Source organism: Phalacrocorax aristotelis, chromosome 3, assembly GCF_949628215.1.
Source record: "Phalacrocorax aristotelis chromosome 3, bGulAri2.1, whole genome shotgun sequence".
Classification (NCBI taxonomy): Eukaryota; Metazoa; Chordata; class Aves; order Suliformes; family Phalacrocoracidae; genus Phalacrocorax; species Phalacrocorax aristotelis.
Genome location: NC_134278.1, coordinates 124637308 through 124662503, shown reverse-complemented (window position 1 = coordinate 124662503; position 25196 = coordinate 124637308). Strand labels below are relative to the sequence as shown.

Below are 25196 nucleotides of genomic sequence, written 5' to 3'. Positions count from 1 at the left end.
TAATATAGCTGCATGTGCCAAAGGTTTGTGCGAATGAAAACTTTTTGTTTCCTGTAGTTATTAACGTTTTATCTGTATTTTTGTGCATGTAATAGGACGGATGCAAATGGAAAGAGCATATGTCATTATGACATGAAGTACCTGTTTTGGCATTGCTTTGCATCAGCAGGACGTTGGCTTAATGTCTTTGCACATACTGACGATTCTTGAAATGCCTGGTTATGTGCAATGGAGATATAGCACAGGAAGAACAAAGCTCTGACTTGTTTCAGGGACTGAAACCCGCAAACATTTAAATGACTCTCCCCTAATATGATGTCGTATTAAGAATGAAGTCCTGTTGTCAAGTGTGTTAGAAGTGGGCCGTTTTTCAGAGATGGGGTTTCTGAAGCACATCTCAGTAGTGCCACGTTACAACAGCTTGTAAATTCCAGCCCATTATTTGGATTTCTCAGGGGGGCAGATTATGTATGTATGTACTGCATAGTGAAATTACCTGAATTTTCAGATTTTTGTTGCCAGCCACTATGCAGTTATAGAGCGCTTACCAAAACTGGGGTTTTAAGTAGAGAGGAACATCTTCATTCTCTTCTCTTGCAGCAAGGCTAGAGGAGGATCATTGCTATATTTTTGTTTAGTGTCCATTCACTGTGCCATTAAACCATCAGTGGGGTTTATGCTAAGACAGTTGATAGTCCTTCCGTAACAGCAGCAATACAAATAGTGAAGTGAATGGAAGAATGAAGTAGCTACAAACGCTTTAAATGTCGTCTAGTGCTTATCAGAGTAAATCTGTGCGTTGCGGCATTTAAAATGTTGGCAGCTGCCAGCAGCTCTCCTCCATAGCAGAGTGGCCAAAAGGCTGGTCAGAGCCATTGCTTCGGGCACGTTACAGTTCTCCAGGGGTGACTAAGTTTCAGGGAGAAGCCCTGGGTTAGTCAGAGCAGTTTAAAATTACATAGGTTTTACATTTGTTTTTGAAACTCTGCTCTAGCTGACGGTTCATCATAAGCGGTAAAGACATTTGTGGTTCAGAAATCTTTTTTATAAAATTAAAATTTGTTCAATTCATTCTCTTATAAGTGGGGAGACATAGGCATGTGCTTAAAAGTGGTGTTCCAGGGCAGGCAAACAAAAGGGAAAAAATACAGGGACCTACCTGACATTAGTACTCTGTGAACAAACCACCTGAAAATGTTACTGCTTAAGCTATAATGGGAGTTACTTTGAAAAGTCAACTTTTAAACAGAAAATAATAATGAATATGATCCGGGCAAAAGAGAAATACAGTGATTGTCAATGGGAATGTAAGCAAAGTCTGAAAATCCTAGAAATGTTTTAATTAAAACAGTTTAACGGTGAACAGCATTTCGAAGTAACTTACCGCGGTATGTAAGAATGTATGGCATGGGGACAGTTTTAAAAAAGAAGAGACGACTTTTGGGGTTTTTTCAGTTGTTCCTCTGTTTTGAAATATTTTTCACAGTAGAGGGACATGCTTAACTGTTACGCAACTAAGCATAACTCCACATTTACATGCTTTGAGCACCAGTTTTCCAAAAAGGTCTCTCATTAGTGTGTTGTATGTATACATCTCAATATATCTGAGATTTCTACTAAAATGTAAGTAAAAGAGTTTATTACTGTATAATTGTCAACTGAATGTTCAAAATGTAACATGTAACTTTCAAGGGGGAAAGATGACTCATAAAATATCTTACAGTTAGAAACCATTGACTTAGAAATTGCATTAGTGCATTTGAGAGTAATGAATTCATATTTATGGCTCCAAACCCCTTTTTTCTTATTCAGCAGTTAGGTCCTAATGTTATATTTGTCATTCTGGTTTCAAACTAAGATCTTATATTTATAAAATAAACTGTTATACAGCGGACAAGAAAAATCTGGGTTAGAGCAGAGGTGCAGGTTCATGTTTCTCACAGTGGCAAGGAGCAGGTAGCCACGCAAAATTCTAGGCAAAGGGCAAGCATAGGGTAAGAGCTTCTTATAAAGTAATCTGGAATTCTGCAGCTTCCTGAGCTGGAAACTATATATCTGTATGTAACTAATCTTTGTAGATTTTTTTCCCATGATTTATCTAACTGTATGAAGAGCCTATTTGAAAATTTTGATGTCCACATCTTTTAATATCAGTTCAATTATGTGCTGTATGAAGAAGTACCCTTTTTTGGTTTTGAGCTTGCTGATAATTTCATTTAATAATTCCCAATATTTTGTATGCAAGTGACTGAGAGCAGCTATTCTCTGTTTCGTAGCTTTCATGATCCTTGCCAAGCTTCTTTGTACCTTTCTCATTAATATTACTTGCTTGCTGGGATAAAGAGACTAAAAGTATAGGATCATCATGGACTTAAATGGTGACAATTGTTTCTTGTCTTTCTTTTGCGGTAGGTCTTGGGTTTCCATTTTTCTTTTTTGATCAGCAGTGGCTGCTCCACTGGCTATTCGTCCCAACCTCCCCACCAGCCATCCACAACAAGCCCCGGTCTTTCCTGAGTGTTAATTCGGTGTCAGATCTATGAAATTCTGTTTCTGCATGGAAGATGTTTTAAGCAATAGTTAAAAATTCAGCAGTTTGAGTTTCCTAGAATTGTGATGTGACTGTCATTTGGTTTTGGCAATTTTCTACTCGTTTGGTCCATCTATTGAAAAGTCTTCTGATACTTCAGTTTTGTGCAGTTTTTCTGTTCCATCCATCACCACGCAGGGCGTTTGTGGGGGAATCCCCCTAAGGTTCTCTGTAGTGAACATGCATCTAATTTCTCTCAACTCTGCAGGTTTCTTTTCATGCTTCCGTCACACTTCCGTCACCAGTAAATAAACTGTTTTGGTCTTTCTGGTGGACATAGGGAAACACTATCCAAATTAAAAAGATAAAATATTGGTGTTTCCTGTTCTTGCTCTGGAGGAGGAAAAGTTGTTATATCTGTATTTATATGTTTACATGTGTTGCAGATATGGCAGCAGGATAATGTTTCGTATTTTTGGGTGTGAAGCAGTTGAGCCCCTAGTCATATGCTGTTGCTTGAAGGGATCTATCTCACTGCTAATATTTTGTATTTTATATATAATGAGAGTTATATATAAATCCAGCTATATAACTTCATACAGCTGTAACAGAGAGAATTAATATTCAATATTCATTAAGAATATTTAATGAAAGGAGGCTTTTTGGTGTCTAGGATAGCAGACATTTATAGGAAAATCAGTTAGCTGATTTGTTAACATAACAAATGGAGTTTGATTGTCCAGATCTCTGAACTTCACGGCTTTGTAACCTTCATATCCTCCTGTAGACGCAAGCTGTAGGCGATTATGCCATGCGTGTGTATGTCTGTGTTCTTGCACCTCAAATATGTTGAATCTGCTAGCCAATTTCAAACACATTTTGAAAAGAGGTGGGTCTTAAAAATAATTTATTACCTACAAGTTCCAAGAAAATTGGAATGTAGATGGAGAAAAGAGCCCCTTTAAGTTTCCTAACCAAGGAAGTGTGAGCAGATTGAGCTCACACTGAACTCGACTGGAGAATACACACAAGAAAAATCTCAGTGAAAAAAATAATTTGCAACTCGCGGGCACAAATCTGTAGAAAACCAGTCAGTTCCAGTGCTTATGGAACTCTATTTGCTAAAACTGCAAATTTTTTGACGCTGTCACAATTGCATACAAACCTGGGGTTTATGCCAGCAGTTCCTCTTGCTTTGTTGTAAGTGTTTGTTTTTAAAAGTTGTGTTATCTGCTGAAGAAGTTTGGAAAAAATACATCTTTATAAAGTAAAATGATATTTATGTAATTTCAGGACATAAGATTTAAAACAAGGGCATCTTTGTTAGATTTGTAGTCTTTCTGAACTAAGTACTTGAAAATGGCAGGATATGTGCTGGCTTAATGCAGTTCTTGGTTTTCAGTGGTTTCATGTGCTGGCACAGTCCCATGACACAGAAGCCTTCAAGCTCTCGTAAATTAAGACATTTTAAAAGTCTGTCAGACCTGATGAGATGTGCAGAAGATACCGCCATTTCCTCATCTCATCATAGGGAAACTCTGATCGCTCCAACACTGCTGAATAAAGTAAACTCAGTTTCTGGGTGACGCAGTCTGAGGTAGGGCAGCTACTAGCCTCGAGCCTGGAACTGTAAGTCCTGTGACTGTGCAGAACCCCCTGTGTCATCTGTGCTGGTAGATCCAGACACAGGAGAGAGCCAGCTGGGAGAAAGGAGGGGCTAGGCACTCCCTAACTCTTGTTTCGCTGGTTTTGGGAGCTGTGGCTTCTTCAGAATTTGTTCTGAGGAAATATGCATAAAGTGTAATTTCTGGAATGATTTTTCCCAACTTATGTTATATTAAATGAAGTTTTGCTCTTAGGCTCTTCTTTGTGCTCCAGGATGGCCAGCACTTGAAGAATTGTACCTCACTTCTAATAATATTACAGTTTTGGAAAGGTGAGTGATGTATTCAGTCGTTTGTGACTGATGTACTGCAAAGTTATGCAGCAGCTAAAGTTACATTCCTGTCATGTTTACATCATCATGACATAATTTTAAAATAAATTATGCAAACTTCAGGCGATGTACTTAAAAAAATTTATGAGCGTACATGATTATTTGCATGCAGTTATATACTTGGAAAACTAGTGTTTTTATTAACAAATAACTCTAAATGTTCTGCGTTTGTGTTTGGTTTTTTCCAATGTGGCAGGCCTGATAATGTCCTGCAGACCCTGAAGTCGTTAGACCTCTCAGACAACCAGTTACTGGATGGAAATCAGCTGCATCTAATAGCACATCTTCCCAGGTAGCTGTTAAACAAACTTCCTGGAAAAGCTTTGTCCTGGATATTCATCTCCGTTGTCTTTGTTGACTGGAATATGACAGTATTGATGTTGCATGGAAGATTTATGGAATCTTGAAATAGGGGCATTTTGCCCTCTCGAGGAGCGTAACTGGATTATTTGAGCTATTTTAATATAATCTTATTTTTGTTGTATAGAAACACACTCTTAAGCTGTATGTTACTAGGTTTTCACTATATACTTACAAAATGAAAGTGATTTATCATGTTACTAAGTTCTTTATGTATTAGTACACAGAGGGGTTTATCCGAGATGACAGGATTGTAGAGTTTGTGTGGAGTGGCAAAGCAAAGGAGCTATGGAAGTCTTTTTTTACGAACAGTTTTCTGACCATGACAGCATAATGCAGGTTCCTCAGTAGCTGCACAGCCATCTCAGGGTCGCGTGAGCCTGCAGAAAGCCGTTGGGCGGCTTGTTGGAAGGTGTCACTCCTGAGGCTGACACGCTAAAGGTTGCTGGTGATGGGCGCTTGCCATGAGCGCCTTACAGCTGTGGTGCCTACTTCTTTGTCCTTTGTAAAGAGAGCAAAGCAAAGAGGGGTTGGAGGGAGGTAAAAAAGTGTGGTGATAATTCTTCCCTGTCTCTGTTATGCGCTCTTGATTATTAACTACAAGGAAGGTTACTGTTGTTACTCTGCTGGTAGAAGTGTGTGGCATGTCATCGCACAGGCAGTCTCTTGGAAATGTCAGTGCTTCTTGGGGTAGCTTGAAGACTTTGAAAGAGACATGCTTCAAAATTGTTGTGGTTCAGCCTCAGTCGGCAACTAACCACCACGCAGCCGCTCGCTCGGCTGCGACATGACAAAAAATGACACGACAAAACCATGACAAAAATTTAAAAAACAAAAAACCCCATAACCCCAACCAGTGGAGTTCCCGCACTGCATTGGGTAAATGTATTTCCACTCTCTCAAAAGAATGTCTGTGGTACTGCCCTTTATCCAGATTCTTCTGGTTTACTGTACTCTCAATAGCAGGGTCTTTATGGTAGTTACAGGCTTGAGCTGTGATTCCTTGCTTTGGGCTTACCATCCAGGGAAAGGCGGTGTGTGTTCCTTAAGCACTTCAGTTATGGTGACTGGAAAATTGTGGGACAAATTAGCAATAGTTTTGCTCATTTGTGGAATTATTATCTTGCACTGTACACCAAAAGAGCAGCCATGATTTTAAATAGCCACAAGCTATTTAAAGAAAAATCGTTTGGAAAATCACATCATTTAAATGCAGGTGCCATTTTGAAAGCTTGAAGTTAGTGCACTTATTGTCTGAAAAATTTATTCCCTTAACGCTCTGCTGAAGTCTGGGTACTCCCTGTGAAGCTGCTGTTCATTTGTCAGTGATTATGCATCATGTCAAAAGTTTATTAGATCTTTATTTAAAAAAAAAATGAGCTAGTATTTCTTTACAAAAACTTTCCGTGCCGTGTACAGTAATCACTGTATCTATTAAATTTCAGATTAGAACAGCTAATACTTAGAAACACTGGAATATCTTCTATAAACTTTCCTGATGCTGGATTTGGTACGTAAAAGAAGTAATTTCTTTATAGCTTTATAATTCTGTTTACTTAAAGTTTTCACTATTGTCTTATAAATTTACTCTTTTTCCTAGGATGCAAGACTAAAATGTTTCCTTCGCTAAAACACCTTGCAATAAATGACAACAAAATATCACAGGTAGGTTAGACTGTGATAGTTTCACATTTTGTAAATACATGTATATTTGTTAAGAGTAACTGGCAATTTGCTTTTTTAAAATTTCTTAGTATGCCTAAGGTCCTGAGGTAACTATTGAATACTTTGATCAACACAGCGGCATAATTAAAAAATTTAAACACATTTCTTAACGTCTCAGTTAAACATGTTTATGGTAACTAGTTATCCCTCTGCTACCTCGTAATTCTTCTCACAGGATTCTAATGATCTAAAAAGCTGAGTAGTTCCTCATTTGTTTGTTGCTTGTGGGGTTTTTTATTTCAGTAGATGTAATGCAGTTTTTTCCTTAGCTAAACGAATAGGATCAAAGTACTTGGTTCTGCTGACAAAAAGAATAGTTTCAGTCACGGTCATTGTACAGAAGTCGCTGTTGGTGCGTATTGGTCTGAAATGAAGTATATTTTACGATTCCTCAAAAGACTGTTCCCTTCCATTCAGTGGTCATCTATCAATGAGCTTGATAAACTGCCAAGTTTGCGGTCACTGCAGTGTCACAATAACCCTTTCATGGACACAGAGAAGAACCCAGAGACCCTGAGACAGCTGATTATTGCCAAGATAAGTCAACTGGAGGTTTTGAACAAGTCTGAGGTACATGATATTTCAACAAATGGCATGAATCTGGGGAAACATTAAATTGTTGCCTGAGCAATTGTTTTCCATTTCCTTTAAGATTACCATTTGTTTGGGTGCAGGAAAAGTAAAGAGCGCCAACTATTCCATCACGTAGTGAACAGGGTGATGGAATAGTCGGCCTGTTTGTGAATGCAGCTAATGCTAGTGGGGGCTAGGACAAGGTGGAGGAATGAATGGACTTTTATTTCAAGTGCCCAAGTCGACTTGAAGATGCAGGACTGTTAGCAAAAACCATACTCTGGCCAACAAAAAAAAAGAAACAGCAGCATAGTTGAATCTGTTTCAGTGACAGTACTACAGGTATTTGCCTTCTGTAATAGGAAAATAGCATTACCTAAACCAAATCAAACTTTCAGCAAATCTTTTATCATAAGAGAGAGCAGAAGCAGCATCTGTTCCATAGCTACAAAAAAACATCCTTGCGTCATCAAATACAGTGACATCTTTGCTTAGGTACTCATTTATGGCTTAGTCACTACTTGGAGATAGGGGTTGTGAGATTCCCGGTAGCATTAAAACATACTGAACACCTAAGTAGGAGCAAGGCGTCAGCGTCATTAATTAGATTTTCTTCTCTGGCAAGTTGTATAATTATATTATGTGCCATTGCTGTGTCAGTACAGATCCTTCCTGCTGAAAGAAAAGGAGCAGAGCTTGATTATCGCAAAATATTTGGAAGTGACTGGTTAGCAGCTGGCGGAAATTGGAACCCAGAGAAAAACAAGCCAAGTGAAGAATTTCTTGCTGCCCATCCCAGATACCCATCACTTTGTCTTAGTAAGTACCAGTACAGTAAACTTAGCATTTCCTCACTTCTGGTAGTGCTGGGTCGGTCTCTCGCCAGTTACCCTTCCCCTTGATGCTTTTTCCATGTGCTTCTGCTGCCTTAGGAAAGCCCACCCTTGGCCAGCCTGACTGCAAATGGCTTTTGCTTCTGTGGGGCAGCCACATAGTACTGCCCCCTTCCAGGCACTGCTGCCTCAGGGCTGACACCTGTGAGCGTCTGCCCCATAACTCTGCTGGGGAGCAGGCAGCGGTAGCCTCCACCTGGGGCTTTTTTTAAAGTGGGAATGTTAAGCAGCATCTCCATGTGCCTGTCACCTGCTCCCCCCATCCCATGTGCCTGCGCACCCTCCTAAATATGCTAGCATTGATCAAGGCACATGTCTGTGGCTCAGCGTTGCAGGAGCCTGCTGCTTTCTGTGCGCTGTATCCTAGCTGCTGAGGGAACCTCAGACACAGCAGGCTTGTGTCCGAGCCAACAGGCTCATGCCTGATCCAGCACCACGGTGCTGGTAGCTCCATGGCGGAGTTTTAGTCTTTGAAGGGTTCATGTCTACGTGCACTTTCCTTCACACAGAATATGGTGCACCTGAAGAAGGAGAACTGAAGGGACGACAGCCTTTGACTCTGAAGAATCAGCTGCTGAGTAAGAGGCCAGAAATGGTCAAAAATTATTCCTTCTGCATTTAAAATATTTTGAGCTTATTGTTTCCTGGCTGTATATGGAGACCAAAAGGTTCAAAAGCCTTTGAGCCATCACAGCGGTCCAACTTGTAATTCTGCTTCTCTGACCTCTGTGTATCAACACATTTGACTGGATACCTGCTTCTGTGTCCTCTGTCTCTTTTTCCCCTCACCCTAAGCCAAATGATTTCTTAATTAAGACTTAATGGAGAATAGAGATAATAAATACTCTATTCTGACAGCGTGAATGGCATCTCTACAGGTGACATTTGAGATTTTAACCTCAACAGCTGCACTGTTTTCTGATAATTTGGTTTTTATAGCTTCTTAACTTCAGGACAGCCAAGGAAAACATGGGTAGCTTTGATATTTGGGACTGCTAACATACTTAAACTAGGTTACATCCCAGACTTAAATTCACTCAGCTCTGTTTCCCAGTTGATAGAAGAACTGAACCTTTTTTATTCCATGGGAAAAACAGTATTTTATGGCATTATTCTAATGCATTTAGGTGGCAGACTAAATAGAACAAGAAAGCTAGTTGGCAAGACATAATAGAAACCTTTTTTAAGGATGGGTCTTCTAATCTCTTTAAAAGAATTAGGCTAATAACTTCCTTAAAATGTGCTTGTACGCTGCTTTTGAGATATTGAGGGTCAAAAACCTGCTTTAAACTGAGTAAGCGGTTTCCATTCTACTGCAGGTTACTTTAAAAAGTTAAACAGAAAATAAGCATTTTGGGTAACTACTCCTTTTGACCAAAAAAACCACATAAGTATTAGGGAGTTACTTTAAAAATATTTTCCCTAATTTACTAAAGATGCATAAAAACCTGATTATTTTAATGAAATTGCTTGTATTTTTTCAGAGAATGACTAAATGCTGTCTTAGCTGCTCAGAGACAGGCTACATCCTAATTTTTTTTGAAAGATCAGGCTGAGGCAGGGGAAACAATTTGTAATAAAAACAGCCTAGAAAGCCCTGTTCTGTCAGGAGCACGTGGTCTTAATGTTCTTTCACTAATGCCTCACCGTTCTTTCTTAAGCTTTGACAATTAAATGTCCTGAGAAACCTGAACAGAAGCCTGTAGAGAAAAAGCTACCAGGTAAGAAGTCTTGGCTTGACTTAAAGCAGTTGATTGTAGCTCCTTTTCAAATAACTATACTAAGGCATGGCAGCTGCCTCCAGCTTTGTGAGCTCCTGGAGGTTCTCCCCTGAGGACTCCGTCATATAAAGAAATTACAAAGGTGGAAAGTGTTTGAAAAAGTCATTATTTTTCTGACCTTCGTACTTAATTTCAGTCTAGCTTGAAGATTGAAAGTTGATGCTTGTCTTATGCGATCTGCTGCTGGTTTCATTGTTCATGTGTCTGAGGCACCCAAAGGCTAATTAACTGCTATGAAATCTGGTGGGTGTATTAACCAAGTAACAAGAATGTGAAGCGGTAAGAGCCAACTCTGTAGTCTGCAGTTCTAGATATTGAGGTCTCATACCTAATAGATTAAGTCAGAAATCTAATTCTGACCTGTATCAAAATGGTCTTTTGAAGTTTTAGTGCCTGTAGTGAGACTAGACTGAACAGACTTTGTTCTCAATGAAACTGGTGTTTCAGGAGGATGTGTCAGAATGGTGGCTGAGAGAAGAGACTTACTCAAGCTTTATTCTAAAATAAAAATCACATTTATTATCACAAGTTGCATAAAATTATTAGATACAGCTTTTACAAAAATGTTTGATAGAAAAATATTTGTCTAAGTACAATGTGTGGTATTACAGGAATAACTCACTATTGCTGTGCCTTTAAAGCTTCAAAAGAAGTCAAAGTTCAACCAAACTATTGAGTGTATCTATTGCAAACACAGGTATCGCCTCTGGAACAAGTGACACTTACTCATTCCAGATCCATTACAAAAAAATACCCCTTTGTGTAACTGACTTCATAATATAAACCACTCTACAACTCTGCTGGCAATTTGCTTGGGACTAATGAATGTAATACCATTTCTAAGAATGGCACTAGTTCCACAGTGACATCCGTTTATTTGTTCCGGGAAAGCCAATTCCTGGTAATGAAAACTTCAAGGAACAGTCGCCAGATGCAAGTAGTCAGAACCCGACTGGTACGTGTCCCAAAGGTCACTTAGTTTAGCACGTAGTGAACACAAACTCAAGAAAGGTAAATGATGAAGCTGTAATGCTTTAATTTGGTATATGGGATCAATGCGCTTAAACCGCAGTAGTGTATCCTGTCCTATCCACCAGATTAAACCATTTTCCAATTTGATATTAGCAGTTACGGTTTCAGGTACAAAAGACGTTATTGCAGTGTTAGAAGTGAAGCAGCAGTACAACCTTCTGCTGTTGCTATAAGCAAGTATAGGTGAAACAGTAGTACTTTGCTACAGCTCAGTGGTAGCAGCATTTTCCTAACAACTTTTCTTTCTTTCCCCTTGACAGACTCTATGACTATTCAGAGGGTCAAAGGATTGCTGTATCGCCTACTTAAAATTCCTGGTTCAGAACTGAAACTGTCCTACGAAAGTTCTAAAGTGAGTTAAAAATGGGTAATTCGACAATAAAATACTGCATGCTGCTAAAGGTCAATAGCATGTTCTAAACTACTACCTAATGAAATTGCTTTCACTTAAGGAGGGCAGTCTTCATGCTGTAATTTAGGACCTAATTTCATTCCTGTAATATGGCAGATGCTCCCTGACTGCAACTGCCTGATCTGTATTTGGTTTACATGAACAGATTTCAGTTTAAGTCTGATTGGGTTTTTTCCTTTCTCACTCTAGCTGGAAGGAAAAGAAGTTGAACTAGACAATGACTTAAAGCCTTTGCAGTTTTACTCAATAGAAAGTGGAGACTGTGTCTTAGTACGGTGGTAAGAAGGGACTCTCTTCATAGACCAAAGGAAAAGCCAGCGCTGGAGCAGCAGAAGAGTTACGGACTGCCCGCAGACAGCATGGACAGCCTGTGCCTGAACACACATGCAGGAGAATATGAATTTCATACGTGGCACCAGAGGGCTATGCAGAGCCTACGCAATAGGACTTTCAGCTCCTGAACTGAATCGTCAGTCTCCGTGAAAGCGTGTGGCTTTTGGCTGGATGGTCTTACTTGAAAGATACCAAATAGTGCTGAATGCTTCCATTAAATAAAACTCAAGGTAACCTTTGCCAAGATTTTATACCACCTTCCCATCACAGTGAGAATTTGTTGTACTGAACTGAGTACTTGATTTAGTTGTGATCTCTTTGCTTATAATAGGACAAAACTACTGTTGCACTGAAAGAGGCTACTTGCTCTTTTGTTTTCACCTACTTCCAAAGACCTTAAAGCAAACAAAAGTGAAACAGCAGTAACCGTAGAAGTATCTACACAGCCTTAGACTCGTTAAGGTCAAAACCTGACGGACCTTTATTCTACCCTACAGTGTTAACATACCACCGTATAATTAAGTCCTCAGCATACTGCAAGGGATTGCTATTTGTTTGACATTCTTTAGTGCGCTGTTCCTCAACCTTATTTTAACTTTCACTTGTGTACCCTCAGATTCATATCTAATAACATATTGAGCTATCAGAAATCCTTCCTAATCAGGCCAAATTTGCAGTACTTCAAGATTTGGTATAAGCAAACTTTGAGGTTTTTTTTTAATCTAAAATGACAATGGTATGAACAAACTGGAGATAAATCCTAACCCCGAGCTGTCCCAGCCCCTGCACAGAGGAGGGCAACCCCTCGGACAGCACAGAGGCTGCTGCAGCAAGACTTACCAGATGCCCTGGTGCTGAGCACAGCTCCCCACTGCATCCTGGTACAGCTCTATACTGAGTTAAATCAGTAGTACTTTAATTTACAAAAGACAGGCTAGTTGGCATTCTTATGTGCATTTATTAATTACAAGTAGGTCTTTGACTTCATATAAAAAGAATTTTTTTGTCTTAAACATTTTGGTTTTTGTCAGATCAACATCTATACTATAGAAAATGAATAGTATCAATACACTTGTAGTTATCAAAAGGGATGTGCAAATATTGTTATAAGTTAGTTGAAACCCATCATTAAAAGATACCTCAATATTCCTTATTGTTCCAAGAATGAATCCAAATGTACACTCTTCCATGATCAGCATACGCAACCCTGTTTTCCAAGGCAAGTCCGTCATCTTTCCTCACATCTGCAAGGATCTCCACACAGTTCCTTTAATCTCCAGAGCTCTCTCAGTTCCTGTGGAGAATACTGGGGGGAAGAGAGCATGCCACTCTCGCACGTCTTCTCGCACAACCAGAGACTATCCTGTTAGAGAGAGAACCATTTCAATACTTTTTCTTACAAAGAATTTAGTCTTCAACAGTCTTTACTTCCAAGATTCAGGTTTTCATTGCCTCCAGCACAAACTCTGCACACAAAGGTCACCAACTAGAGGTATATGCCCCTCTCTGATCTGCTAGCCCTATTCAGGGAACTTGGGGAGGGGAGACTGGTTTGTGGGGTTTTTCTTTTAAATACATTTTAACAAGTGTTTTCTGGATTTTAATCCAGTGGCTATTTTGGGATTTGGGGCGTGGGGGTGGTTGTGGGTTTTTTTTGTTGTATTTTGGGTTTTTGTTGTTGTTTGTTGTTTTTTAAGAAAAAGCATTTTCTCTATTTTATGCTACTTGGAGTAACAGGCACGTTCTCCTTGCATAAGATCAGAGAGTATCTTCAGACTTACTTGATATCGCTTGGGTCCTACAGCTGCCATCCAGATGCCCATACTCACATCTTCACCCTGAGACAACACATCAGAATAAAAACGGTCAGGTATTGGCACCAGGAAAGCAGGAAGGCATGACTTTGACTACAGTAATTTGCATCATCTACCAGCAGTAAAAATATGGTAACTACAAAAACCTATGTCTGACTGTTTTAGAGGTATTAAGTTAATCCTCCCAGCTTTCCTGTGATAATACATTGTTCTCAAAAGAAGACAGTACAAAAACCAAGGTTACAGCTCCAGACTTAGAACAGACACTAAGCATAGTGACCAAAAGCCCAGCAAAAAGCATCAACCAGGGGAACCCAACACTAACACATAAGCAATGTTCTTTCCAGCTCATCCAGTACACATGGTGCTCCCCAGGCCAGTTTAAGATAGTAAAACTGAACCAATGCTTTACTACCTGGTACGTCTTTAATCTTTCAGAGTTGCTTGCCAGCCACTGAACAATGTCTTTGGAGATGACGTAGCCGGACCCACAAGCAAAGGCTGGATACGCAGGACTTGGGTACTCCAGCTCTTGCCATTTCCCAGTTCGATCAACCGCCCAATTCAGTCTGAAACTGAAGACCATGTTAGATGTGAGATGTTTATACAAAGCTCTCTGTGAAACCTATGAACGCTGCTAATAAGTAACACTGATAATAAACACTATTAAGAGGAAGAAGTAGGTGATCCTACTTATAGCTCCTAGCCTTATTTCTCTAGGGCGTGCATCTAATCCAACACAACAGCTGAAAGTGTAACTGTTGTTTCGTCTCACTCTTGGGTAATAAGAGAAAGTTCTCAGAACAGAACCAAACAACACTGACAGGTCTTCAGCACGCCTGCACCACTGCTGGGTTTTGATACAGGTAAGCGCAATCATCCTTAATTACCTGCCGGTAAGAGGCACATCTGGGTCCAACCCCCTTTTGTTTCTCAACGCGACAAAGCCCGTGCCTCCAGCAGGCATGCAGTTATAGCAATGTTGCGCAACCCATTTTCCTGATAAAACTGGTGGCTACTTAAAAACCATCTCTAAGCGCTTTTCCATATAAAATAGAACAAAGCAGATGTTCAACAAAGGCTTCCATCACTGAACTACAAAAACCCCTTCCTGGCTGTCATCTCTAGGGAAGATTGTACTTGCTACTAGAGGCCTGCGGGAAGCCAGCAGCGCTCTGCCTGCGCAGTCTCTGCGCGCTGACTCCCATCCCCAGGCAGCGTGGCATAGACCGCTTTAACACGCTGCCGCACGGTGTGGCGCTACGGACCCTGCTGAACCGCTGTGTCAGGCGGCGAGAAACGCCCTGCTTTTCCTGTTCAGGAACAGGCTGGCATGACACTCCCGTCACCTTACAAGTACTTCATGCACTCACAGCTAAGTGGCACAACTGTGTCAGTGCAGCAGGTTCTCCCCCTTTCTGCAAACAGGTTCAAGCGTTGCTGAATTCAGTCATGAGCACAAGCAGCTAAAAGCTTTAGTGAGCTGCTAAGAACTGTCACCTCAGACAACAGGCCCGTAAGGGAGGAATTACAGTTCAGTTGCAGATCTGTTATCAGATTCTTACACATTCACAGCTGAAGCTGACATGTTAAAGAACCAAGTAGATAAAAGTCACATCTGATACCTGAATTCATTTTAGACTCTGTATCTTCGACTCTAGCAAGTTACAGCAGGAAGAGTGCAACCCCCTCCAGGCTGAGGGGCACCTGCTTTGCTAATCATTTAATACTTCTGTAGTGATTTTAGCATTATTCCCTACATCTCACACTTGCCTTACCTGTAAGCTGTGACTATTACAGAATTTACACTAGAAGATGTCACCCCTACATAAAGTTCTCCACAGACCTACAGAAAAGATGACATTTTGTCCAACTCTCCTCTCCCAGCATGACTTGTCTCTTCTGTCAGTAACCTAATAAAATTACTTCCTTGATACCTTAACACACCATTTCTAGAGCAGGACTCAGCAAAACTCATTCCTCAGTCTGCAGAAGAAAGTATCATCGATCTTCGTAATCTCACTCAAACAGCTTGGTACATTCTACCCCGTCATAAACTTTGCAGACGTGATCAGGGATCCATAAAAGACTTCTCTCGTGCCTGAGGGTGGCTAATCTTTTGACTGCAGTTATAAAAGAATAGAATAGCAGTCACTTCAGATAAGTATGTTCTCTCCAAGATGAGCCAAAGTTCTGAAGTAGGATCATTTGGTTTCCCAGCCTGCAGTCCTGAAATGCTCTAGATTAGCTAGATAAGCTTCTTAAATGGTGATTTAAAGTTAATGAACGAAATCACCACCCCATATGAAGTCAGAGATAGAAAAGGGCTATTAAATGACAGCACACATAAGCACTGCTCAATCCAAAGCATTCACTTCCCAGTTTCACTGAGACCTCAGCCTTGGCTTCTGCCAGAGGAAGCTGGTAATTTCAGAATTCACAAGAGCACTAATAAGTTTGTTTAAGAATACAGAAATTAAGTATCAACAGATTATAAGGAACACTGGGAAACAAGAAACTTGAGAGTTTCATAAGGGAGCTTAATAACATGTAGATGAAGAAGGCAAAGTTTGAGTTCTCAGACACATGCTCCAAAGAGCAGAAAGAAGGGAGACCATCAATAAAGTCACCTCAAGGTCCCGATATATTGACCTTCTACTCAGGAAGTTAAGGTCTCCACACACCAGAACCAGCTCTCAGAGACGCCTAAGGACATTTCATTTGCACTTTCACCAGTGCTCAAGTCCAAGTATACAAGATGTCACTCAGTCGAAAGGTGTAAGGGCTTGGAAAGATTCCCCAAAACCACTCGGAAGACTCCGCTACACTCAGTGGTTACCCACAAAGCTGAACACATAACCAGAAAGCTCTAGCCAAGGAGTAGGCCCATGGTAGGCAGCAACACAAAGGTAGGGACACCAAGGAGGAGGACTGCAATCTCTTTGGTATCACATCCTCAGCTCTTATAGCTGAGAATATGCTCCAGAAGAACTTTTCCTACAGCAGCTGGAACAGGAGCCCAGGCAGCTTATACATAGTGCTGTTTTTCCTTTTGCAAGTTGATTTCCATCTTGTCGTCAAGATCCTGACCTTTTACATTGCTAGAATAAACCTATCTTACCTTCACTTAACAGTGAACAGCCTTGTCTTGCAGTAAAGACAGTTCCAAGAAAATTTAGCAGGCACTATGCAACCGGTGGTTTTGTACAGGCTAGAAAATGCAGGCGCAGGCCCAGGCCCACCACTCAGATCTCTGAGATCACCACAAGATAGCCAGCTATTCCACACGCTTACACACACAAACACTTCCACGCACTTTATTAAATCGCCTTACGAGTAAGCAACAGTCAGTACCAGATCCCATGAAGCAAGACACCTTTAGCAGCAAAGGACAGCTTTTCTTCAGTAAGCAGACGGCAACAGGAAGACACATCAGTGTTTTCACGTTTTCTTTGCATATCCGCAAACAGGAAGACGCATCATGCCGTTGTGCTATTTGGAATGTTATAGCAGCATAGCATTTCTGCTGTAGTGGGTGTTACACCAATGCATTCCACGGATGGACTGTTTTGATCCTCCTAGTTATTCACAAGTGTAATGCAGGCTGGGGAACTTCATTCATGAATTCATGAATCGGACCTACCATTTCAGACAGCAGCAAAATGTGCAGCAATGCCTGTGATTCACAGGCTTCAAAATAAAGTGCATATTATGGAGACAATTTTGTTTCTCCCATTTACCTCATTTCCTCAAGCCCACCAGGAAAATCACAGTGGTTTCAAAAAAGTAACATTTGCAATTCTAGTATGTGCTTGCATTTTAACTTTACTGTACTGCTGGAATGCTTGTATTTACTTAAGTACCACGACAAAGACATATACAACACATTTTAAAACTAGGTAAGATATTCAGCAAGTTCAACTCATTGTAAAGGCATGCTCTGGAAAGCTATTGTAAAGTTCCAATTTCTGTATTTTGAGATTCAAAGTTCTACACATACAAAAGTCCTGCTTTTTATCACTAGCTTCCATAGGCAGAAAAGGGGAACCCACAAGAAAACAGACTTAAAGCAGTAAACCATTCACTAAAGGCATGGTATCGCTTAAAGACAAGGTGTAAAAAAAAAAAAAAAACACACACAACTCACTTTCCCCACCAAATGTTCGGCCTGTCCAATTTTTTCTGCATTATCCTGTTAAAAACAGCCTCCAAATCAATGTAACAGTCATCATCTGTCTTCAGCAACAAATCAAAACTCGTTGATTCAACTGTCCTGTAGCCAAAAAGAAAAGCGATGAGATGCTGAGCTGCAGCCCACAACAGAATGCTCTGCAAGGGTTTTTTGGGAAGCAGAGTGGGAAGGAAGAGGGAAGAAATGTCTTTCCTAGCCTTGACTTTTAGGTGTGTTCGCTATTGACTGAGGCTGACTGCTTGTCCTACAGAAAGGAGATGCAGCTGCGTCCTGTGGTGATCTTGCAACATGGGTTTGTGTACGAGCTGGAGAAAACAAACTTGGAAGTTTTGTTCTCCAGGACAGAACTCCACTGTCCATCTTAAACAGTGCTGACCTCAGAAGGACATGAATCCCTTCTGACAATGGTAGCACACCTTTTTGTTAAAAGCCAGTGGCTACATGTCAGTAGCCTACTCTTCAGGACGAGACAGTCAGTTCAAGGGCAATAGAACTGTAGAAGGTTGTAAGAAACATCTGTGGAAACAACTTGGTACTTACTCTTCCTCAATAAAGCACCCTTCAGATATGAAAAAAGTAATCTAACTGTCTGAAATAGTTGAATATCTGTCACTTGTAAAATAACCTTAGCAGCTTAAAATTCTAGGGATTATTCTTTGGCTGATTAACAATCATTGTTTTTAAGGGTAATTTCTCTTCAGAAGAAAGGCATTTTCCTTAAGCCTTTTATTACTAAACCTTGAAAAATTTGCTAACCTGTAAGAGATTACCAAAAATATCTAAGTCTTCATATTTAAACTCCCTTTTTAGAACCGAAAGCATGGTTCATTTTTTCAGTTCCATTCATAACCATGAAATTTGTTAAATGAGTGCATAATCTTGCAAGTAACTAGAACTGTCAGCTATATTTCTCACTCCAGAGCAACATCAATTAATTGAAACAGTTGTCTTGGAGTAACAGAAAGAATGGCAAATTAGAGGTAATAATTTACTAGATTAACCACAGACGGCGTAATACACTATGAAAATTCTTCCTCTCAACCTTCTGTCCCCCCTGTACACAAGCTTCCTATCCTTCCCCTCTACTCAGCACTGGCGAGGCCACGCCTGGAGCCCGGTGTGCAGTCTTAGGCTCCACAGTTCAGGGAGACACAGACATATTGATGGAGCAAGTCCTGCGAAGGGCCACCAAGATGACTAAGGGGTGGGAGTGTCTCTCCTATGAGGCTGAGAGAGCTGGGACTGTTCAGCCTGGAGAAGAGAAGACTCAGGGGGGAGCTCAACGTGTATAAATATCTGAAGGGAGGGTGTAAAGAGAGCCAGGCTCTTTCCAGTGGTGGCCAGTGATAGGACAAGAGTCAATGGCCACAAACTGAAACACTAAGTTTACACGCTGGCCAAAAGCCATCCTTTAAAAGACTGAAGCTGCTAGTTTTCAGTCAGAAAAAAATTAAAAGAAATTACAAGGAAACATGGAAATTTTCACACCTGGACTCTTGGAGCAGAAGCCTGTCTTGCCAACTCATGCCTATTTGAGGCACCAAAGGTCAGGATTCAAGAAATACAGATCCTGTTATTTTATTCATTAGATACACTACATGCCCCAAAAATTGTGAGAGAGAAATACAACTTAATGAGGTAAATCATATAAGGTATATATTTCATGGAACCTGTCAGGTAACGTAACATGCTGGGTCAATCTTGCACTACAAACAGCAACATTCCTAAGAGAAAACGCTCTCTTTTCAACTTACCATCGGTAGAAGTTCAGCAGTTTGGCTGGAACATTTCTGTAAGTGTCAATAACATCTACAAAAACAATATCGTCATAGGTACTGCTTTCTTCCTTCAATAAAGCATCTTCTTTTTCAAGATTTTTTATGTGACTTGCAAACCTTTCTGGGCGAGTATGGAGGCTTTTTAAAAGAGCATCACCTTCTGAAAGAAGCAGCACCCATCATTAAACAAAGATGCATACCCACGTACTATTTCACATGTTTCTCTTGGATCAGACACGACATACTGACAAAATGAATCTGAAGTATTCAACTCAACAGGGTTATGAAAATCCTGCAATTAGTTTAAAAAATATCTATGAAATTTTAAAAGTTTCATAACAACAAATAAATATATTTTTGCATAAGGTCCAAGACAGGTTACACAAAGTTCAAAGTAAAAAAGTATTATCTTCCTTTTCAGTAATAAAAGGATCCAACTTTTTAAGGTTCTTTAATATAAAGAGCTGTCTGGGACTTCATTATTACTCTTTTTGGTAGAATAAAAGGGCTACAGTTATATCAATTACTTCTAAGCATATATATCTAGCATTAATAAATAAGACCCAAAACAAACAAACAAATCCTATGCTAAATATAATCAATGGCATTGCTTTGATGTAGCATAGGTAGTCGCTGCTGAATTTCATCATATAACTGACTAGATAAAAGCTAAAAAGATATTGCAAGAATGCTGAACTTCTTGCTAAGGACATAGTTTGTGGTACTAAGAACTTTTTGACAAACAGGATAGAAGGGCTTTAGCCTAAACCTCAGTTTAGGCTCCTACACAGATGAGAAGACAACAGGACTGCCCAATTTATATCTGCCAGGACTAACTACAAAAACACAGGGATAATGCTCTGAAAGTCACTGCTTATGTTGACTACGATAGACCGATAAAAACACATCAACTCTAGCGCTACGTGGCCAAAATCTTCGCCATTGGAAAGGACTCTTACAGGGTCTGCAAACATTCTGCTGAAATAGGTGTAAGCAGGCAAAAATAGAGGTGGAAAAGCAAGCTATGTTAGGTAGGTAGTTACTGTTTGTCAGTAACTACAGTACTTCTAAAAGTAGCAGGACTGGAAAAAATGTGAAAATTATCAGGGAAAGATTGCTTGAGGACCACGTTGGACATTTTTTAACTTGGGTTTGAGTAACAAAGAACAAGGACAGAGAAGAAAGTCTAGATGAAAGTGGTATTTCTGTTAATAAAAAGACAAAGGGATGCAAGTCAATTGGAGTGGCTGACAAAGAGCAAGCAAAGAAATCATATCAGGACATTGACATTAGGCATTAAAAAAACCCAGAAATAGATCAATTGTTTCTACTAAAAGAAAACTTAAGTTGATCAAGTTCATAGAGATAGCATGAATTTTACCTCAGAAATGTAAAGTTCCCGTTTTATCATAACATCAAACGTGAGGCTATGATTTGCAGACGTACCTTGAATAGTGTAGATAAAACCACCTGCTATTCCCTCCACACCTTCTGTGAGTTCATGTGGCAGTGATCCTTCCCCTGCCTGCTAGAGACAGATTAATGGAAAGAAATAAATTAGTTCATCTCTTGTTCGTGATGTGTTTTTCCCTGTGACTTTAAGGTGTGACATTTTCCAGCAACTGAGAATGAAATTAATTTAAAGCCCTTCTGGTTTAGGTACCTGCATAATAAAAGACTAAGATTTTTAACTGTAAATTTTTGTGGCATTTTTTTGAAGTTTCACCTAAAACTAGTGGTACCACTGAAACTTCTAGAAAACTGGTTTTGAAGTTGAGAGCAAAACGTAAGCTTATTCTGGCTAAATTACACCAGCACAGCATGTTTAAGCAAGCAACGTTTTGACAGGAAAAGAGACACACCGCCAAAAAGCAAGACAGGCTCAATCCCATCAATTGGGATTTAGCACAGGATTTCTGACCCACATTTTGTCATCTCTGATATACTGATACTGCTTCATTATCTCACAAAGACAATAGGTGAACTCTACTCCCTTCAAAATAAAAGAAAATGCCACTTATTAGCACCATTTTTTGCATGCCCTTGTCTTTTTTCCAGGCAAAGCAAACTTCCCCTCTGAAATAACAGGAGACACCCAACTGAATTAACGATTTACAGAGAAACACAGGAAAGCAAAATGCTAAATACCCAAGACTTACAGGAAAAACAGAAATATAGTGGAAGGGAAGGTGAGGTGACTCACTGTAATGACTCTAAAAACACCCCCTCCATCGTTCACCATCACTTTATGAAGATTTCTTGAAACAAGGCCCTGAAGATCCTGGCTTTCCCACACAATGGTACCTTCAAAACTCTGGTAAGAGAGCAAAACACTGTTATGCAGGTATTCAAAGACTTCAAAGGACAAAAATCAAAGAGTTTGGGGGTTTTTATGTTAAAATAGACAACTTCACACAACATATAGCTTGAATGTACAACATGTTTTACTTATACTTCAATATAAGTAAGTTACACATAAAAGAAATACATCTGCAAAACTCAGTAACACAGAATAATTCTTTTAAGGCTCATCATTAATCCCTATATCAGGAACATTAAACTTTTAACAGAAGTCTAATGTAAAGGGCTATGGCTTTCTAAATCATTAACATGGCATTTAAAGGTGACCTGAAGTGAATTTTTAGAAATCAACTATAAAATCCTGCATTACAAAGAGAATATGTTAAAACAGATTCAGAAATAAATGCTGCTTTTTAGTTATCTGCCAAAAGCAGAGATCAGAGACTCGATCCTCACATCAGCAAAACCCAGAGAAAAATACAGCCACCTTTATCCTGGCAAAGCTGTCTGAAGCCACTGTAGGAGAGTTGCAGAACTCTGACCTCACATCTTGGCTGGCAGCAAAAGGAGTAGAAAGACAAATGAATATCTTCAAAAATTTCTGGTTTTAACTGTCAATTTAAGTATGTCACTCCGTGGTTTTTATATATATGTGTGTGTGTATGCAAATTCTTGTATTTAAAAGCATTTCGTCTCAACTTGAAACAATCCAAACTAAGACTTTCCTGAAGACCCCTGAGAACATGCAAAGGGACATTTTGTACAGTTAAGAGTACTGGTAGTATTATATTTTTTTAAAGCAATTTCACCCTTATGACAAGGTAATATAGAGTAGTTATAGGGTTATTATACTCCTGACTGCTAGATAAGCGCATTCCATCTTGTTTTTCTCAATTTCATAGGAAAAACATCGGTAGCTAGTGTGGACCTAGGAACAGAGAAACAACTTGTTTCAACTATTTGTAGATGCATCTCTGTTGCTGTAGAAAGTCTGTTTACTTGTACTAACTTCTCAGCTCTTCCCCATTTCAGCTTCCTTTTACTTCAGAAACTCTCCCGTTACTGGCACACTACTAAGTCTAGCTTAGAGTTCAGCTCAGTTCTTTGCTTTCCCCTAGAAGTAGGTCTTAACATCTGCAGCAGCCCCAGTATTTAATGACAGCTGTGTATTTTAGAAGTCTCCCATCTATTATTTATAATGCCAGCTTTATCATCTAATAATGGAGCTAGGATTTATTCAAGCCTGACTTGCATGCTCAAAACCTTCCCCTGGTTAGTTTAATTACCTGTCAGTTATCAAAACAAATGGACCACTGCTAAAACTTTTTTAGTGGCAGGACCCCTGGACACCCTGCACAGTAAAACTGACATAGATAAACTGAGTATTTGGGGTGGCTGCCATCTCCCCATTCCAATTTTTTTTTGCTGTAGGGATTGGGTCTAATCCCACTTCTGCATCTTGTTTACAGATGCAAACTTTGGTAAGTTGTTTGGTGAGCCTGAGAGTCCTTTCACTCCTCAGCAACCAGAAACATTGAAATTCTCACCACGGGCTATTACTGATACTGACTTCAAACATGTACCAAGAGTCTTAATCAGTCATTACCAGTGAACCTCAGCACAAGGTGTTCTAAAACAGCAAACTATCATTATTTTCCAGGTTGAGAGACTTGTAAGCAAATTTTCTAATGATTTCAGCCTTCAGCTATTCTTACTCTAAGCTACTTAATGAAAGTTGAGGCCTGAAAACGCTTAAAGCAAAACACTAGTGGCACACCTGAGACTATATAATTTGTTTTTCCCCCATTTAAATTCTAGCCTTGTTGCTGCCAGAGCGCAGTGGCATTCACAGTGAATACCGAACAGGTGTACTGACATGATGCAGCCCTGCCAAACTCCTTTCCTAATGTTAAACAGTGCTGGGCTTTTTGTTTCTCCAATTACTTCCCATTAGTAATACAGAGTACGCATAGTACGCAGTCCCATTTTCATGCAAGCGGCCCGTGGCTTTTTGACAAAACGAGTGCATTGCTAAGACGTGGCTGTAAGATCCCTGGGTGAGTTTCAGTTATCTGCTAGTGGTTCTGCTCTTCTGCGCTTTCAGCCGTTCCAAAGCTGAATGATCAATCCCGTCTTTGACAATCTGGCCTGCCAGATGCTTACTCTAATGCTGCATTTCCCTCCCTTTCCCCAGGACGAGCAGAAAGAGCAGCACTTCAGCTGGAAGACGAATGAAGCTCTTCAGCAGCCTGTACAATCCATTACTTCTTGAAGGTGGAAAGGCAGAGACTAGATATTGTCTCAGAAACCATCTTGTGACAATTAAACAGTTCACTAAATTTACTGCTCTCAAACAAGCAGATAGGAACATGTGGGCGTTATATCTCCTCTGAATCATCTTGCATGGTTCAGCATCCTAAGTATCACAGTACATGCTGTACATAAATGCTATTAATCTACATTAGAAACATCATGTTATCCTGTAAGCATTCAGCGCATGACACGTATCAGATTAAGGAAGCCCACACAAAGAAATATATGAATACTAATACTCCCTTTCTAAATGAAATACTTCCCATCTGCCTTTCAGGAAAAATGCATTCATTTACAGGAAAATTACAACTGCCTAGAGTTTCAGTATTGCAGAACAGTGCCTTACAGGGAAAAGGCTTACACATTATACTACCAAATTACTGGCTAACCAATACTCCTTTTTCCAAATTAAAAAACACCTGAATCATTTTGCTGTCAAATTAGATCGTCAAAACATATGTAGAATATACTGCAAGAGGTCTTCTCACCCAAAAGGTCCCCTGCCAGCATAACAAACTTGCATTGTGTTCAGTAAAAACTGTTTAAGATGATAAACCAATTAATCAGCTACAGATGCCCCTTAAGAGGCGCAGGTTTCCAAATGCATTCATTCTTATAGAGCCAGGGGAATAAATCAGGGATTAAACTGCCCTGTCCTCCCCCTTCAGTCTTCTCTTGCTCTATTCTTTCATAAAACAATTTCTTGACTAACAAAACAACCCAGACCCAAAGACAAATTACAGAAATAGCAGCAAGGGTCCAGTCATATAGGAGAATATTTAAATGAAGGGAAACAGCCTAAAATGGCAGCTGACATATCTGATGAGAGATCAGTGGTCCACTGGGAACAATTCCTTGTACCTGGGAGAGTCTGCTGAACTAGAATTCTCATTCCGAGCCAACTTGTGTTCACTAAACCCTCACTATAATAATACCAGGTTTTTAGCTACCTATATTTTGCTCCTTCTGTGCTTAATCACCTTCCTTCCTAAGCAGCCACAGGTAGGTTCTATAGCCCTACACCAAAACCCTACTCTGCGATTAGGGGTGCAGTCCAAAAGAGGATTTTAAAAACAAACCAACCCACAAAACCCAAACACAGAAAAAAAAACAAACTCCAACCTGAGACCCTGTCTTTTTAGCTGAGCTAATGGTGTCTCAGG

General features: G+C 39.9%; 2 protein-coding genes across 6 annotated transcripts in view; one reads left to right on the top strand and one right to left on the bottom strand.

Annotated features, from left to right (window-relative positions):
- The window catches only part of TBCE (tubulin folding cofactor E), a 29241-nt gene extending 17360 nt beyond the window's left edge, over positions 1–11881 (top strand). Inside the window, exons 7-16 of the mRNA XM_075089453.1 lie at positions 4390–4466; positions 4723–4818; positions 6332–6396; positions 6487–6551; positions 7029–7181; positions 7850–8003; positions 8587–8655; positions 9739–9798; positions 11151–11242; positions 11492–11881. Coding sequence (XP_074945554.1) covers positions 4390–4466; positions 4723–4818; positions 6332–6396; positions 6487–6551; positions 7029–7181; positions 7850–8003; positions 8587–8655; positions 9739–9798; positions 11151–11242; positions 11492–11584 — 924 coding nt within the window. The 3' untranslated portion in view covers positions 11585–11881. The remainder of the gene's footprint in view (positions 1–4389; positions 4467–4722; positions 4819–6331; positions 6397–6486; positions 6552–7028; positions 7182–7849; positions 8004–8586; positions 8656–9738; positions 9799–11150; positions 11243–11491) is intronic.
- The window catches only part of B3GALNT2 (beta-1,3-N-acetylgalactosaminyltransferase 2), a 29847-nt gene continuing 15001 nt past the window's right edge, over positions 10351–25196 (bottom strand). For 2 of the 5 annotated variants that reach the window (XM_075089458.1, XM_075089457.1), the window contains exons 6-12: positions 21623–21733; positions 20866–20947; positions 19396–19579; positions 17597–17722; positions 13865–14024; positions 13417–13473; positions 10351–12998 (exon numbers count right to left, since the gene is read on the bottom strand). In XM_075089458.1, the coding sequence (XP_074945559.1) occupies positions 12864–12998; positions 13417–13473; positions 13865–14024; positions 17597–17722; positions 19396–19579; positions 20866–20947; positions 21623–21733 (855 nt within the window). In that variant the 3' untranslated portion in view covers positions 10351–12863. The remainder of the gene's footprint in view (positions 12999–13416; positions 13474–13864; positions 14025–17596; positions 17723–19395; positions 19580–20865; positions 20948–21622; positions 21734–25196) is intronic. The other 3 variants (XM_075089455.1, XM_075089454.1, XM_075089456.1) reach the window with 3 other exon arrangements.